General features: G+C 29.3%; 5 protein-coding genes across 5 annotated transcripts; 4 read left to right on the top strand and 1 right to left on the bottom strand. All coding sequences in view use genetic code 12, as the record gives it.

Moving 5' to 3' along the window:
• Positions 1–125: 125 nt before the first annotated feature.
• ABC1 (protein kinase) lies at positions 126–1,844 on the top strand (the record flags this gene model as incomplete). Its single annotated transcript, XM_051760948.1, has 1 exon — positions 126–1,844. One exon carries the CDS (start codon positions 126–128, stop codon positions 1,842–1,844), a length of 1,719 nt encoding a protein of 572 aa, XP_051616600.1.
• Positions 1,845–2,252: 408 nt separating this feature from the next.
• On the top strand, positions 2,253–5,282 carry KGF55_000654 (uncharacterized protein; the record flags this gene model as incomplete). The annotated part of the gene is made up of 1 exon (XM_051760947.1): positions 2,253–5,282. One exon carries the CDS (start codon positions 2,253–2,255, stop codon positions 5,280–5,282), a length of 3,030 nt encoding a protein of 1,009 aa, XP_051616599.1.
• A 283-nt stretch (positions 5,283–5,565) lies between these two features.
• KGF55_000653 (mRNA-binding protein) lies at positions 5,566–7,104 on the top strand (the record flags this gene model as incomplete). Its single annotated transcript, XM_051760946.1, has 1 exon — positions 5,566–7,104. One exon carries the CDS (start codon positions 5,566–5,568, stop codon positions 7,102–7,104), a length of 1,539 nt encoding a protein of 512 aa, XP_051616598.1.
• A 168-nt stretch (positions 7,105–7,272) lies between these two features.
• On the bottom strand, positions 7,273–8,022 carry RPS21 (40S ribosomal protein uS5; the record flags this gene model as incomplete). The annotated part of the gene is made up of 1 exon (XM_051760945.1): positions 7,273–8,022. The coding sequence occupies one exon, from the start codon at positions 8,020–8,022 to the stop codon at positions 7,273–7,275; it is 750 nt and encodes a 249-aa protein (XP_051616597.1).
• A 1,734-nt stretch (positions 8,023–9,756) lies between these two features.
• KGF55_000651 (uncharacterized protein) lies at positions 9,757–10,470 on the top strand (the record flags this gene model as incomplete). Its single annotated transcript, XM_051760944.1, has 1 exon — positions 9,757–10,470. One exon carries the CDS (start codon positions 9,757–9,759, stop codon positions 10,468–10,470), a length of 714 nt encoding a protein of 237 aa, XP_051616596.1.
• Positions 10,471–17,201: the final 6,731 nt, after the last annotated feature.

Raw genomic sequence — 17,201 nt, 5'->3', positions numbered from 1 at the left:
AATTTATTATTTCTTTATATAAAAATATAAATATATTTCTATAAGAATTTATTTATTCAAATGTACACACTTTATTCAATTTTACAATAAACTTTTTAAACTTGTTTCTCACAACAACTTCAACAATGTCTATCAGTAGAAGACTATACGGAATAGCAGTTGTCTCAAATTCATTATTAAATGTAACTGAAGGTTCAGTGAAAATACTACAAAAAGATGCTTGTAATTATATACAAAACAATTATATACTAAATATTATACGAGATAAATTTGATGAAAATAAACAAATGTGGGATGAAACAAAATCAATATCATTAAGAACAAGACTAAATAATCAAAATTCTCAAAATCCATTTCAAAATTCAAATCAAATACGTACTTATTCAACTAAATCATTTTATCCTGGTGAAGAAGTAGATTTAGATGCACCAACTTTAAATCCAACAACTCCTGTTCAAATTACAACTATAGATACAACATCATCATCACCAAATTTTCCTAAACCTAAATTAAGAGAACATCAATTACTGCAAAGTGAAATTCCAAGTTCAAGATTAGCAAGAATTTTTCATTATGGTTCATTAGCAGCTGGAATGGGATTAAATGCTGCTACTCAAGGTTTAAAAAATTATGCAACTGGAGAATCAATGACTATGAAATCATTATTTTTATCACCACAAAACATTGAAAGAATGGCTAAAAAATTCTCAAAAATGAGAGGTGCAGCTTTAAAATTAGGTCAAATGTTATCCTTTCAAGATGCTTCTATTTTACCAAAAGAAATTCAACAAATTTTATTAAGAGTTCAAAATTCTGCTCATTATATGCCTCCAGGACAATTAGAAAGAGTAATGGTTGGTGATTTAGGTTTAAATTGGAAAGAAAGATTATTTACTTCTTTTGATGATGTACCTATTGCTGCTGCATCAATTGGTCAAGTTCATACTGCTGTCACTGAAGATTTAACTCCAGTTGTAGTTAAAGTTCAATATCCAGGAGTTGCAAATTCAATAGACTCTGATTTAAATAATTTATTAATGATTTTGACTGCTTCTTCATTATTACCAGCTGGATTATTTTTAGATAAAACTATTGCAAATGCAAGAGTTGAATTAAAATGGGAATGTGATTATATAAGAGAAGCTCAAAATTTAATTAGAATGAGAGAATTTTTAAAAGATGATGAAGTATTTACAGTACCAAGAGTTTTTCATAATATATGTGGAGAACATGTTTTAACAATGGAAAAAATGAAAGGTATAGAAATTGTAAAAGGAAATTGGGATCAAAGTACCAAGAATTGGATTGCAACTAATATTATGAGATTATGTTTATTAGAATTAAAAGAATTTAAATTTATGCAAACTGATCCAAATTGGGCAAATTTTTTATATAATCAAGAAACAAATAAAATTGAATTATTAGATTTTGGAGCAGCTCGTGATTTTAGTGAAGATTTTATTACAAATTATGTAAAAGTTTTAAGAGCAGCAGTTAAAAAAGATGCTAAAAGAGTTGAAGAAATTTCTCATGATTTAGGTTATTTAACTGGTTTAGAATCTCCAGCAATGATAAAAGCTCATGTTGATTCAGTAATGTGTTTAGGTGAAGCATTTTCACCAATTGATAATAATGGACAACCATTTAATTTTAAAAAACAAACTATTACTGATAGAGTAAGAGGAAATATTGGATTAATGTTAAATGAAAGATTGGCTCCACCACCTGAAGAAACTTATTCATTACATAGAAAATTAAGTGGTGTTTTCTTATTATGTGCAAGATTAAATGCAACTGTTCCTTGTGAAGATTTGTTTAGAGAAATTGTTGGTTACGAAGATTGAGGATTTAATGAAAATGATGTGTGGTTTTGTTTTTTTTTAGAATGTATTAATAAAGATAATGATTAGTAATGAGTGATAGATGGAGTAAAAGGTTTGAATGTGTTTTATTTTTATATAGTTTTTACAAGATTTATGTAACGAAGTCAATGAAAAAGAGGGTTTATGATAATAATAATTTTTAAATACAGATTGTAGTACTATCTTCTTGTGCTAAGGGTATTGACGAAGTTTTTAGTCTTATCAATTGCTAAGCTCAGGATCTTGAAATTTCTTGAATTATACCGCCCCCCTTATCTTTGTGCTACAAAAAAATTAATTCCGCCCTGCCTGCTAATGGCTGCTTGAAAATAAAAGATTATCACCTAATTTCAAAGATTTGTCCTATGATCATCCTTATTAAGTCAGTATATGTATGGCGAGACCAATTCGAAAGTTGCAAGTGCTGATAGCACAAGGTTAATGGAAGATACTAGTTTTGATTCTTTTGTTTCAGAACTGCCACAAACTAAATCCAACGATGTGAATCAAAATCAAACAAATAGGTTGGAAGATTTTTCCCATTTGAGATATCAATATAGATCAAGCAATTCAATACCAAGGAGGTTTATAGATAGGAAAAATTCAGTCATTATAGCGAGTACTGGAGAAAGAGTTCAAAGAAGTATTACTTTTTCATTACCACAAGATTTTGAAACAACTCCAGAAGGTGAAGCATTACATCCTCAAACAAGATTTCAAAATTTTTTACATTTAATAAGTTCAATTTATAATGATGATATTATTAGAAGTGTAATGAAATGTTCAATAGCATATTTTATTGCAAGTTTAGGAGTATTTATACCTAAATTAGATGAATTATTGGGTAATACTGATTCAAAACATATTATCGCAACAGTTGCAGTATATTTTCATCCAACAAGAACAAAAGGATCAATGAATCAAACTATGATATATGTTATAATATCTATTTTATTTAGTATGAGTGTATCTTTTGGATGTAGATTGATATCTGCAATTTTTTTTGTAAAGGGGGAAGATGAAATTAGTCATTTTATTGATTTATTAGTAAGTTCAATTGCATTGGGAGTTATATCATTTTGGAAACAAAAAGTTAATAAACAAACATTTAATACAGCTTGTTCTTTAGCTTGTATTTCTATTGTTTCATGTATTGTGAAAGAAGGAAGTTTAAATTCAGGTGAAATACCATTGACAAGAATATATTCAACTTTTCAAGTTGTAGTAACTGGTTGTGTTATTTCATTTGCTTGTTGTCGTCTCATTTGGCCTGTCAGTGCAACTAATCAACTTAAAAAAACAATTCATGAATCATACAAGAATTATTCCTTAGTATTGTTAACATTGACAAGAAGATTTGTTGCAGGTGAAAAATTGACAGCTCATGACTCCTTATTGATTGAAAAAATTAAAAAGCTGGTCTCTTTGTTATATCAATATTTGGAGGAAACACAATATGAATTGAGACTTGTAGGAAAAGAAGCTGAATGGATTTATTATAAAGAGCTTGTGAACGCCACTATTTCATTAGCAAGGCACTTACAAGCCTTAAGTGCTGCAACAAGAATGCAATGGAGCTTGTTGAATACCACCACCAATGACGATGCCAGTACAACTTCAACTTTAAAAAGTTTTAAATCAGGAGATTTTGATATACCATCAATTGATTCTGTGCGAGCACAAGATCAAGTTGAAGATAATGATATGGGATCATCTTTACAATTATTTGATTTATTTGTTTTCCATTTGTCACCGTCCATAAAATCATTAGTTTTCACAATGAGAGATATTTTAAATTCAATTCCTCCAGATTCTTTTGAAAATTCGGAAACATATCAACATTCTTTAATTAGTGCTATTAAAATGTATGAAAAACGTCAAGATTTATCATTTGAACATATATATAATCAAGAATCTTTTACTAAAAATACCAATGTTTATTTTAAAGCAGAACAAGAGGAAGTAGCTGCTTGTTGTGGTAATTTTGCTACTTTATTATCTCAATTTGCAACTGAATTGTTAAGTACTTTAAAATTGTTTGATGAATATGGTGCAGCAGTAAATAGTCCAAGAAGTTGGCCATGGTTGAACTTAAGAACCGCTGAAAGTTTTGATGAATCCACAAATGATACTAGTCTACATGCTGCATTAGATGATTTGAGGGATCAATATGGTCTAAAGAAACATAGACCTCCTATTTTAAATTCATTTTTTCAAAAAGTAGGTTTTTTGATGTGGAAAAAATTAAAAGTTTTGAAAAGAGCAGATGTACAATTCGGTATCAGAGTAGGATTAGGAGCAGCATGTTTATCTTTATTTGCATATATTCCAGAAACGAGAGATATATTTTTGACTTGGAGATTAGAATGGGCATTAACTGTATATTGTATTATGATGAATAAATCTTTAGGTGGTACTACGATGACTGTAAAATGGAGAATTATTGGAACAACAATTGGAGCTGTTACAGCCTATTTAATTTGGATTATATTTGATGCTAATGTTTATTTTTTGGCAATATCAGGTTTTTTGATTTCCATACCATCGTTTTACATAATTTTATTTTGGAGTTCAAACAATGCTTTTGGAAGATTTATACTTTTAACGTATAATTTAACAATGTTGTATTCGTATAGTATGATTCAGAAGGACTCTGAAGATGACAAAGAAGGTGGAGATCATCCTGTAATTGGTGAAATAGCATTTCATAGATTTGCAGCTATATCTATTGGTATAATTTGGGCTTTGACTATGGCTACTTGGTTTTTACCTAATAGTGCAAGAGCCAGGTTAAAAAATGGATTATCTATTCTATGGTTAAGATTGGGTGTGATTTGGAATAGTGACCCATTAGAATATAATCCAAACACTATGGAATTAGTAGGTTTTAAGGCAGAAGAAGGTACCAACAAAATTTTATCAGAATGTGAAACTCTATTAAAACAAGCACCTGTTGAATTTAGATTAAAAGGTACTTTTCCAACTCAAACATATTCAAAGATTTTAAAGGAAACTTCTGCTATAATTGATGCTTTTCAGAATTTAGATTTATTAATCAAAGTTGATCCTGTATTAACTCCAAATGAAGAATATGTATTGAAATACATAGAGTCAGAAAGAAATGAGGTAGAACAAAGAATATTTTTAGTCTTTTACATGTTAGCAAGTGCAATGAAATTAGGATTTTCAGTTCCTAAAAAATTTGCATCTATTGAACATGCTAAATATAGATTATTATATAAATTAAGTGAAATACGACAACAGCAAGATTCAGGAATAAAATTAAGGAATACTGATTTTATTTGGTTGTATTCTTACATTTTGGTTGCAACTACTATATCTGAACAATTAGATAATATAATGGCTAATATTAAAGATTTACTTGGTGAAATATCAGAAGAGAAGTTTCAGTTAGTTTGAATTGATGAAACAATTTTAGTGAAAGTAATGTTGCCCTCACATGACTATCTGTATTTAGTTTAAAAATAATGTAACAAATTTTAATGAGTATATATTTCACAAACAATACTCTAGCATTTTGGGTGTCGGGAAGTGTGTTTCACGACAGACCATTATTTTTTCTTGCAAGTATAAGCTCAAATCACAAAATAAAATGTAAAAAAAATGTAATTTCTTGCCTTTGTAGATAAACTTAGTCATCAACTTTTAATACTTCATTTACCAAAAACACAACATATATAATATGGCTCTCACACCAGATAGTGCCGTATCAATCGAACTCAAGAATAGTCTAACAAATGAACTTTGCAGACGATATGAAATAGAGTCAGATGATGCAAAAGATATATCAGAATATGTTGTTTATTGTATCATACAGGGTAAAAGCACGGAAGATATTGTTGTAGAAGTCAAAGAAGTAGCAGGAATCCCAATAGATACCCAATTTGTACAACAAGTGTATGTGGAAATTGAAAATATTGAAAGAAGGGCAAATCAAGGTGACAATAATAGTGGGACATCGCATACAACCATCACACAATCACAACATCACGTAAATCACTCAATCCCAACTTCACAAATATCGCAAGATTTACAGCATCAGCAACCATCAATAAAGACCGAAGTACAATCTTCTGATGCATCAGCTTCTCAAGTTACGAATAATATTGGTCATTCAAATACTCAAACTTACCCTCCAGTGAAAAAGGAATCACCTACGTTGATATTTTCACCGTTAATTTCATATAACACCCAAGATCAGAATAAATCAAGCACATCAACTTTTCCTGCTGGACCAAAAGCTTTAACTGATAAGGAGAGACTAGCATTAAGAAGTAAAAGATTTGGGATCACCACAAAAAGTTCCACATCTTCATCCTCAAAGTCAAGATTGAACACAGGAGGAGGTGTTGGTAAAAAACCTGTCGATCGTTCATCTCACATTAATAGATCATCCCAAGCTACAAAACACTTGGAAGAATTTATTTCAACAGGAGGAAAAGATACCACAAATAATTTTAGATTTATTCCTCGCCCGCCAAAAGGCAGATGTCCAGATTTTCCTAATTGTACAAATAAGCAATGTCATTTAGCTCATCCTACTAGAAATTGTTTTGCATATCCTAATTGTCCACATCCACCAGGCGTTTGTAATTATTTACACCCAGATCAAGATCAAGAATTAATAGAGAAATTAGATCAATCTAATAAAGAATATCAACAAAAACAAGCCAATTTAATAATGGTTCAACAAGGTTCATGTAGATTTGGTTTGAAATGTGCAAAAGAAAATTGCCCCTTTGCTCATCCAACTCCTTCTAATCCAGATGCTAAAATAGAAACTTTAGATTGGTGTACAGAAGGTGTCAATTGTCAAAACAAAGATTGTACCAAGTCACATCCACGTCCATCTAATACTCAAGCTCAACCTTTACCATCAATGAATCAAATAGCATTGGAACAATGTAAATTTGGAATGCTGTGTACAAACTATAAATGTCCAAGACGACATGCCACTTCTGCCGTTCCTTGTCGATCTGGTGCGGAATGTAAAAGATTAGATTGTACATTTAATCATCCTTTAGCTGAGCCATGTCGTTTTGGCATTAACTGTGCTAGTGCAATGTGTATGTATCAACATCCAGAAGGAAGAACTGTGGTATCTCATCATTGGACAAAGGATGAACCAAGTGGTAATGGTGGTGTAACAAACTTCGGAACTAATAGTCGTCAATTTGCTGTTAATGAAGATCAAGTTATGGAACAAGTTGTTCAAGATTAAAAATGAAAAAGTATATATTGCATGTAGAACTTGTATTTACAAACTTAATATTACATAGCTGTGATTTAATCCAGCTTCACTTTTAAATTCTCACTACTTTGTAGAGTATGTTGTAAAAATTCGTTCAGTATTTAATTGTACATTAATTGTATTAAGATCTAAACTAAATTAGTATCTTTTTTTACCAGCAGCAGCTTCTTCAGCGTAAACTTCTAATGGTGAAGCAACTAAAGCAGTTTCTTTCCATAAGTTTGGTGTTAAAAAACCGTAAGTGTTACCAATAGCAACGAACGCAGCTTTTAAGGTGTTTTCAGTAGTTCTGGTAGAACCAGCTGATGAAGTATAAACATCTTCAACACCAGCTAATTGTAATAATTTTTTAACAGCTGGTGAAGCAACAATACCTTTACCTCTTGGGGCTGGAATTAATCTAACGGTAACTGAACCACATTTACCAGTAACTTTACATGGTAATGAGTGTGGTTGACCTAAATTAGAACCCCAATAACCTCTTCTAATTGGAATGATTGATAATTTAGCAATAACGATGGCGGCTTTAATAGCTGAAGCAACTTCTTTAGCGGTTTTAATACCTAAACCAACGTGACCGTTTGAATCACCAATAACAACAACAGCCTTCATTCTAGTTCTTTGACCAGCTCTAGTTTGTTTTTGAACTGATCTGATTTTCATAACTTCATCTTTTAATTCTGGTAATAAAAAATCGATGATTTGATATTCTTTAACTGGTAATGAATGTAAATAGATTTCTTCAATAGTGGTGATTTTACCTGCTTTGACTAATCTACCTAATTTAGTGACTGGAGTCCATCCTTTTTCTTCACCATCTCTTCTACCTCTTCTTGGACCACCTCTTCTTCTTCCACCGAATTGTCTTTTTGAAGCTTCTGCTGACATTTTTATATATATTTGTTTGATTAACTTGTCGGAATGTTACTTGGAAAGCCGGGGTGTTGGTTTTCAATCGACTAGTTTTTGTTTAAGTTATTAAGACTCTGAGTTGAATGCTGTGAATTTTTCACATAATTTGTCTCACTAATTTGTTGCAATAATTTTTTTTGTGTGGCAATTTTCAAACCCTAAAGATGTTATTTTACACGTGACTCTTTTTTATGGTCTATTACATTATAATCGTAGGCGTTGAACCAGCTTCAGAGGGCCGTCAAAGAGAAGGTGCTATTGTTAGATTCGTTTTATGAAGAACAACAGCACGAGATCAAAAGTGTGTACGATTAATCGTTCCCTGAGATATTCAATTTCTGAGTTCGCTCAAACAAGTTTCGAAGTAGAAACGACCACAAAAATAGCATTGTCCCTTACTTATGAGCAACAAGTTCTCAGAAATGTGATCAAGCCGAACGGAAGATGAGTTTTTTATTCGAGCTCGAGGATCTAGTCTCTATACCAAAGGCCGCCCTTTAAAATAAATCAATTTTTATACTTCTACAAACATGAATGAAAAGTTATGGCCAATATCGTGAGGTCATAAATCGCAAGTAATACCAGTGGTCAGCCTTAACAATTCTTTTGTCTGTTTTGAATCGAATAAAAGTGTATCCACCTGTCTCTATTTATATCTTGAGCTTGGTTTTGGTAACATTATTTGCTCGTAAATATGTTTTAATAATCTTAAAAAATAAATACGTCATATTCCGGGGTTCAATATAATAAACATTGATCCCACAAAATCAACTTATTAAATAGTACTGTGAATTTGGTCAGACGAGTATAAACTAAGCTATATTTTGATGATGATGAATCGAGATCTATCTCATCCATTTTATTTCTGGTACGATGTTAGACCACTTATCCGCAGGAGGAATTCAATCCTTGTAAGTCATGATTGTTAAAATACATCATGATGCCTTATCAGCTTTTGATTGAAACTGTTAACTTTCAGATCTTTCGAAAAAGATTAATAGTAGTCGTTTCAACGTACGAAACTGATTTGCTGAACCTGTTGTGTTTTCAACACTAAATGCTTTTACTGTCGTCTTCAATTAAGCTTAAATTTGTTAGATTCCCATGGAAAAATGACAATGTTCGTATTTGGTACACAAAACCAATTCTAATTCTACACTAATAAATTCAATAATTGCTATCTCTATCAAAATTAAATTTTAAATGACTTTCAAATTTCAATCAAATTGCATTCATAACTTTAAAATTCAATGAAGAAGAGTAAATAAACCGAACTAGATTGCTGTAGCTCTGTTGAATTGGTCGACAACGTATCTTGTAAACTTTTCATTATTTAGAAAGTGATGAAATTAGTATAATAACTGAAGAAGTAAATTATATATAATCCCCCTTAATTATTATCTATTAAGTACTTTATATTTTTATCATTAGAGTTTAAAATTTAAGAACAAAAAAAATTTAAAAAAGATAAAGTAAAAAATTAACCAATTTACAACAACTTTTCTTTTTTTTTCCCATCAATCAATTGAATTCATTTTAAGCTTACAATTCTCAATTATTGATAATCCAATCAATTAAGTCAATCGATCAAGTGTCAAATATCATCTTTTTAATTTAATTGTCAGTCAAATAATTAAATATAAAGAAGTATTCAAAAATCACTAATTCCAATTCCAAGAAAACTCAAGTAGCAAATAACTCAATTTCAAAATGCCAAACACTCACAACGCTCCATCAAACGAACAAATCAAGAAAAACTTGAAAAGAGATGCTGAAGATATTAAATTAAAAGCCCAAGAAGATGCTTCAAATGCAGCTGAAGAAGGTTCAAAAAAAGTTGATGAATTAAAAGCAAAAGGTTCAGAAACTGCTAAAAAATTACAAAAAGAAGGATCTAAAACTGCAGAAGAAGCAAAAAAAGCAGGTGAAGAATATGGTGAAGAATTAAGAAAATCAGGTAAAGAATTTGTAGAAGCTGTAAATGAAAGAGGTGAAGTTATTTATGAAGCTATAAATGAAAAATCTCAAGAAGCTCTTGAAGCTGCTAAAAAAGAATATAATCATTTAGAAAAAGAAGGTAGAAATGTTTTTAGTCAATTAAGTGCTTCAGCTCAAAAAGGTGCTCAAAATTTTGGAACTTATTTACAACAAACTGGTGAATCAATTTCAAAAACTTCTCAAGATTTATTTTCAAGAATTTCTATTGAATTACAAAATCCAGTTGTTATTTCTCAAATTTTCGTTGTAGCTGGTGGTTTAACTGCTGGTTATTATGGATATTTAGAAAGACATAGAATTAGATCAGATAATAATGTTGTTGTTGGTTTACATGCTTCAATTATTACTGGTTTAGTTTTACTTGATGGTTACTTTGTTAGCAAATACTACCCACAATACGATAAAAAGAATTTGATTTCAAAATAAAGTAAGTAGTATCAATTGGTGTCATAATTGTTTTGTAATTAAACTTTTAAGGTAGTCCTATATATAAGTATAATAATTTAAAGTATTCAATTCTTAATTTGTTACGAGTATCTACATAGGAATATTAATTATTTCTCGATTGAATGAGCATGTCAAAAGCAAATAAAATATCAAGTATTGGTAGTAAATTAATTTCAAACTTTCGATATTTTAATACATCCTTACCACAACACAATAAATCTGAAATTAAAGTTTCCTATTTTTTCTCGTACGCAGTGTCGCAAAATGTGTGGTTCCGGGTTCTTCCATTGTCGAATAAAAAAATCTTCGACCATGAACTACTTATGAGTGTGAAACTTGGTTGAATTGAGAGAGTTGCAATTTTTCAGTGATCTATTGGTTGACTAATGAAAAAGCTCCTACAAATTTTCAAATGCTGTTTGTGCTTTGGAGTCTCCTCCTCAACATTTACAATAGGTTTAGACGTAATTCAAACCATGCACTGGATCCTTATGATAGAGCCCTGCGTTCTTCTTCTCTACAGCCAACAATCAACTTAGGTTTGAAACATTTTTACAATCTCGTGGTAACAGATCCACATTTTTTGAGGTTGCTATCATTTAACATGAATTTAACGAATATTGAATTTTAGATTCATGGAATCGAATTAGACAGGGTTCAAATTATTTCAAACTAATTCTGTACAAATGACCTGATGTTTCCTTCCTGATCGATGAACGGCTCTGTTTACCATCCTATAGTCACATGAATTTCTTAAAATAGCAACAACAAATCGAGAATCAAAAAGACGTTGCATGGTATATAAGTTACATTCTAAAATATTGATTTGGCTCATAACGAAGGTTTTTTTTTTTTTTTTTAATTTTTTTTTCCGTTATTCAAATTCCTTCACTTGCATAAAACCTATTTTGCAACAATTTGCAACCATTAAAACACTCATAACTGATTGAATCATCAATGTTGCACTTTTTTAACAGTTCTCGAACTGTTTAGATTATACAAAACTAAATCCACTGTTTTGACTAAATTTCATCAACGAAAATCATGGATAGTTTATTCAAAAGGCAAAAGCAATTTTTGAAGCCACTTGATCAGTCTTATGCTCAATGTTCATACTACCAGATATTGTTCAAATTTTTTGGTTAGTAACATTCCGAGAGCAGAAAAATTTGAACATAACCATTCTTGTGCCTGATCATCGTTACAAAGCCGGAGCCAAAATCACATTCGAACCAGTTTTACACAAATACGGTTCGACTAATTGAATAACATTCTCGCCATTGAAGTCATGAATTTGCTTTTGCTTGTCTGAATGTATGACCTTCTCAATTGACAATGCTTCAGCCACTTTTCATTCAAGTATTTTTGTAAATAGAAGAGTGCTTGAAAGCTACATCCTTACGGCATTTTCATTTATAAAGATTATACTTATTTACACCATAAACTCAATGACATAAAAATGATTACAAATAAACTTGTTATCAAATCAATCAAATCAATCAAGTGGATAAAGATAAAGTAATTAATCTTGGCAAGATAAAAATAGACATACTTTCTAAATCTCCAAAATGCCCTACGTTCAATGGCCCAAGATATCAACACAATACTTATGTATATTTCCAAATGTTGCGTCAAATGAAAAAATAATGATCCAAAGGCTATACTATACATTAAAATTTTAGCGAAAAAAAAATTAAAAAAAAAAAAAAAATTTAAACTTTTTTAAAAATATAAATTGCAAAAAAGAAATTTTCATTATCTTCATACATATCGATTGTCAAAAACTTAATTCGTTTTATCAATTGAGAATTGAATATGACATAAAAGCTTTTTTCTATAGTCAACCAATTTAAATGATCTAATTCTCTATTCTGAAACACTTGATATCTTATTTCAAAAATCTGAAACATCGAACAAATTCTGAAACCAGAGAAACTGAAACATTATTTAATCCATTGAAAATATAGTAAATAAAATATTTAACAAAAGAAAAGAAATTTATCAATAATAAAGGTGACACTAAATGATTCAATCTTGACGTATTTTTTCTATTTAAATCTAAATTAAATTATAGTATTTTAAAATTTAATTCTCAAAACAATAAAGCTGAATCATGTATGGTTAGAATAAAAATATAAAAAACAAGTTTTTTGCATATTCAATTTGTACGTTGCATAAAAATTAATTCATGTAATGCAATTCCTGGTATGTTTTAATTCTAAAAAAATATATGTTTGCTAATTTGAATTTAAAGGAAAAGCGTTTTACCGATATGTTTATATTTTTTTCTTTTTGAATTTTGTGTTATTATCCACGTTTGTAGCTGTTACTTTAGTGAAAACATCAAAGAAATGACGATTTGAATCTTAATGAATCAATTACGCTCTCTTGGTACATGGAGCAATCGGAAGGAGTTATGGTGAGTATCAATTAAACATCACGAGCTTTACATATTAACTTAACTTTTGCTCATCAAATAAACTTTAAAAACCTCGTAAAACCGGAAAAATTAGAGAAAAAATGATTAATAGGAAAAAAAAAAAGAATAGGAGTTTGACTTAAGATTAAATTTTAAAATGAGTTAAAATTAAATTATACTTTATTAGAAATCAAGGTATAGATTCACATGTTTATTGGTTATGAAGAAGAATGATAGGGCGTGAATTTAAGCCAAAATATACTTTTAACCGAAGGCTTATATCATTCTCAAGACCAATACTTTGACTAACTTTTCACCGAAAGAATGTTTTTTAGTTCCAACGGTTTTTTTGATTGATTTTGAGTATTAAAAAAAAGTCTTTAAATAATGATGGTAGTAGATTAAGAATGATACGAGTTGAAAGACTTTATCGTTCGTCTGAGTTCTTAATTCAGCATGTTTTGATTGGAAAATCATTAGAGGGTTGCGAACATTGATAAGCTTTATGATTATGAGAAATGATTTATCATCATATTCGCATATCCAAGTCATTCCCCGAAATTACAAATATATGGACGATCGCACCCTTCAGATTTAAAAAAGTATTCATACAGTAATATATTTTAGTAAGAGTTACATTCTGATGTAAATCACCGGAGAGTTGATTTAAATAAAAAAACAAATGAACTTATTTTTGTTGCCGTACCTTCAAAGTTTTGGTCAAAACTCTTTTGAAGTATAATTCAAAGATTTGAAAAATGAAGAGTCAAGTGCTCCAATCGATCGAAATCAAGGCGAGTTTTGAATTAATACTACTTGCATTACTTTATTAGTTTGATTAATATTTTGAACCTAATTATCTTCGAAAAATATTCGAATTAGAGGGGCAAGAAAGAGGGGTTTGAACCAACGTTGATTTTCTTAAATTCAAAAATCTAGGATTTATCAACTTTAAATTTTATCTTTTAAATTTCATTTAGTTAATCAAATATAGTATCGACATTTTCGAATTATTGTGAGCATTTAAAAATGAATTTTGACAATTACAGCAATCACAGTACCATTAGCAATCGTTTGTATAAGAAAATACGATAAGGTTTTAATCATTGAAAAGATCCAATCAAATTTGCACTTTAATTGACCAAAATCAAACAATTTCAATTTGCAATTTCGTCAAATTTTCAGCATTAAATAAAAAAGACGGCGTTGTCTTCCCTTCAATTTTCATAGAGCTGGTGCAAAAAAATACATTTCTTTGAAGATTCAAAGACCTTTCCATAAAGCTTTTTAACTCTCAAAGGAAGGTAAATTTTTAATATTTTGATTTAAACGGCAATTCAGATCATATTTTTGATTTACTGATTGAGCAAAAAAAGAAATTTTAAAACTAAAAAATAAACTTTTTTAATTTTTTTTTTTTTTCTATTTTTTTTTATCATTAACCGAATTATAAAACTTTTAAACTTTATTAACTAATGATCGATTAGTAACTAAAAGTGATTTAAACAGTTGATCTATCCTCCACATTAAGTTTTGATCTAATTATTAAATCATCGCATTAATTTTTCGTTCTGATTTAAAGATGTATCTATCTAAAAGTTGAGTAAAACGTGGTTAGTTGATGACGTACTTACGAGGACTGTTGGTTTGAGCTTTATTGAATCGAACGAATCAACTTACGAACCAATTTTAGTAATAAGTAATCATAAAAGAAATTACATACGTTTAAAAGAATGTTTGAATTTATTTCCTTCATTTGCATGAATAGATTTAGATAAGTACAATAAATAATAAGAAAAGCAAACAAACTCAAAATTTGGATCCATAAATTTATCATCGTTATCAAAACATAATCTGAGACGTATCAATATACGTATTTAATTTGAAATCTTTCAACTTCTTCTAGCTGAGAATTTATCAAAAAGCATAGTACGATAAATCAATTTTTAGTGCCGTATATTTTATGTACTTTAAAAGTATGATTTATAATGCACAATATTGGATTTCGTACTGATTATTGGCTTTTTATTTTTATTTTTTTTTATTTTAAGTCCTTGATTTATAAGAAGTAAAAAGAAATTTAGGTTCGGTATATGCAATTGAGTACTGTCAAATTTAATCACATATCCATGAACAACAATTAACGAACGAAGATAAAAGAATTCATTGAACGATAAACTAATGTTTTCCAACATATGAAAACCGTACAGATCTAACTTATACAGTGTAGATATAATCTCCGATCTCTGATGTCCCCAAATGACCCGAATGACTAACCCATAATATAAGTAAAGTAATATTAAATTTTTGGAAAACCAAAGATAGGTTAGGTCATAAGTAATGTCCATAATACCCCGAAGTTTTGTTTTTCTTGCATCGAAGATACTCATAATTAAATGTATAAATTGTAAAGTATTACGTGATTTTAAATATAATTTACAACATTTATTTAATGCTCTATGATCTATGCTTTTCCAAGAATCATTATAAATAAAAATTTAACAGTAAATGTGAGTGAAGGAAATTAGATAATTAATTTTCAATTGTACAGCATGTAGAGACTAATAAAGCAAAATTTAAGTTTTTCGAGTTTTATTATTCGAATGTGAAAAATGATTGTTTAGGATAAATTAGGATGAATTGTGAAACATCAAACGTTTTTTACAATCACGAAATTTGTTCAAAATTAAAACCACAATTGAAAATAAAAACAAAAAACAAATTTTAAAGAAGAAGATTAGACGAATTATGGTTATATATGTTTAAAAGGAAGACCAGTTCCGTTCCTGATTTTTGATATTCGATTGGTTAGATCACATTTAGTGGTTTTTTGTTGTGGAAAAACATTCTTTATGACATATCATAAAGTACATTCTTTTTATTGTTACAAAAACATAGCCATTTACTATTGTTCTTCAAGAGAAGACCAAAAGATAAAATAAAAATAAAATAAAAATAAGAAGAAAAAAGAAATTTTTAGCTTTTTGTTATCCAGATTTTGTGTTATTTTTTAACTTTAGATTTAAGATTTGTTAACTAAAAATAAAATTTAAGAAGATCTGCGAAAGAAGGAAATCTTTAAAGTTTAAAAAATTTGCTTGATGTATAATTAAGCGATAGGGCAAAAAAAATTATAATATTTCAACATAAATAGAGAGCATCTCAGTTTTAATGCGTCGGAAATGTACCACGATAATAGATACCATCATTCACGATTGAATGCAACTATGAATGTTTGATGCATACTTCAGGTGGGGAGAACAGGAAACAGCATAGCCAAGTACTTTTGATTGAAGCCATAATTTTGAATATTGATATTCTATTTTAAGAAATCCTTCGTATAATATTTCAATACAAACGTAATACAATTAGATTTGTTGTATTTTCAATTCGACTTTGGCACTTAAGTTCGCACGAAATTAGTCTTTGCAATTCGAGACTTAGCTAGTATTGCAATAGCGGTATTGGACGGGTTTTAGGAAGAGTCGGCTGTAACATCTCTATATTGGGGTTAAAACGTAAAGGAAATATAAACCTATACAACGTCAATTTCCGATTTTACATTTCATTTGCGTATATATTTCAGAAACGTATTCAATTAATTGGCACTATCTCTTAATACAATAAACTTCCTAATTATTGTATTTTTGAATCCTGGAGAAATACCGAGAAGCTTAAAATTATTTTCTCGGTATTAAGAGTTGTGCATGTATAAAATTATTTTACAATTGTCAAAGAAAGGTCTCCAAACAATTGACTAAATGAATTAACAATGATTCAAAATTTAAAGTCCTATTGAGAATGTAAGGCTTAGAGCTTCACAATTAAACTTCGTGATATGTAAGTTTTATCGGAATAACTATCTCGGAATCGAAAATTATTGTTCCTCAATAATTCACGAAATATATTTCGGTAACAAAACTAAGTTTTTTGATGAAATATTGCATATGAAAATTACACCAAATAATCCTATTGTCTTTTCAAACTAAATAATAATATTCCTTCTATCTATATATAAATAACACAATCAAATACGTTAGTTAGTCACAAGGTACCTCCAAACTTCTGTGTAGTGCATTATACCCATATAAATTTTGAATCCCCACCAATTAAAAGTTCATGAGTAAATTTCAAAAATTGAAAAAAGAAATCAAAAAGTCAAATTAGATTTAAGTTACGAAATAAAAAGTACTATACTGTATTGCATTGTGTGTGTCTAGTGTATCTTATGTATGTATGTATGTATGTTGATCATATAAATAATAATTTATTTTGTTACGTCAAATATTAT

The sequence above is a fragment of the Candida pseudojiufengensis genome, assembly GCF_024610245.1.
Source record: "Candida pseudojiufengensis strain CBS 10847 chromosome Unknown scaffold3, whole genome shotgun sequence".
Classification (NCBI taxonomy): Eukaryota; Fungi; Ascomycota; class Pichiomycetes; order Serinales; family Debaryomycetaceae; genus Lodderomyces; species Lodderomyces pseudojiufengensis.
The sequence above is the reverse complement of the archived record's forward strand: the minus strand, read 5'-3'. Positions and strand labels throughout refer to the sequence as shown.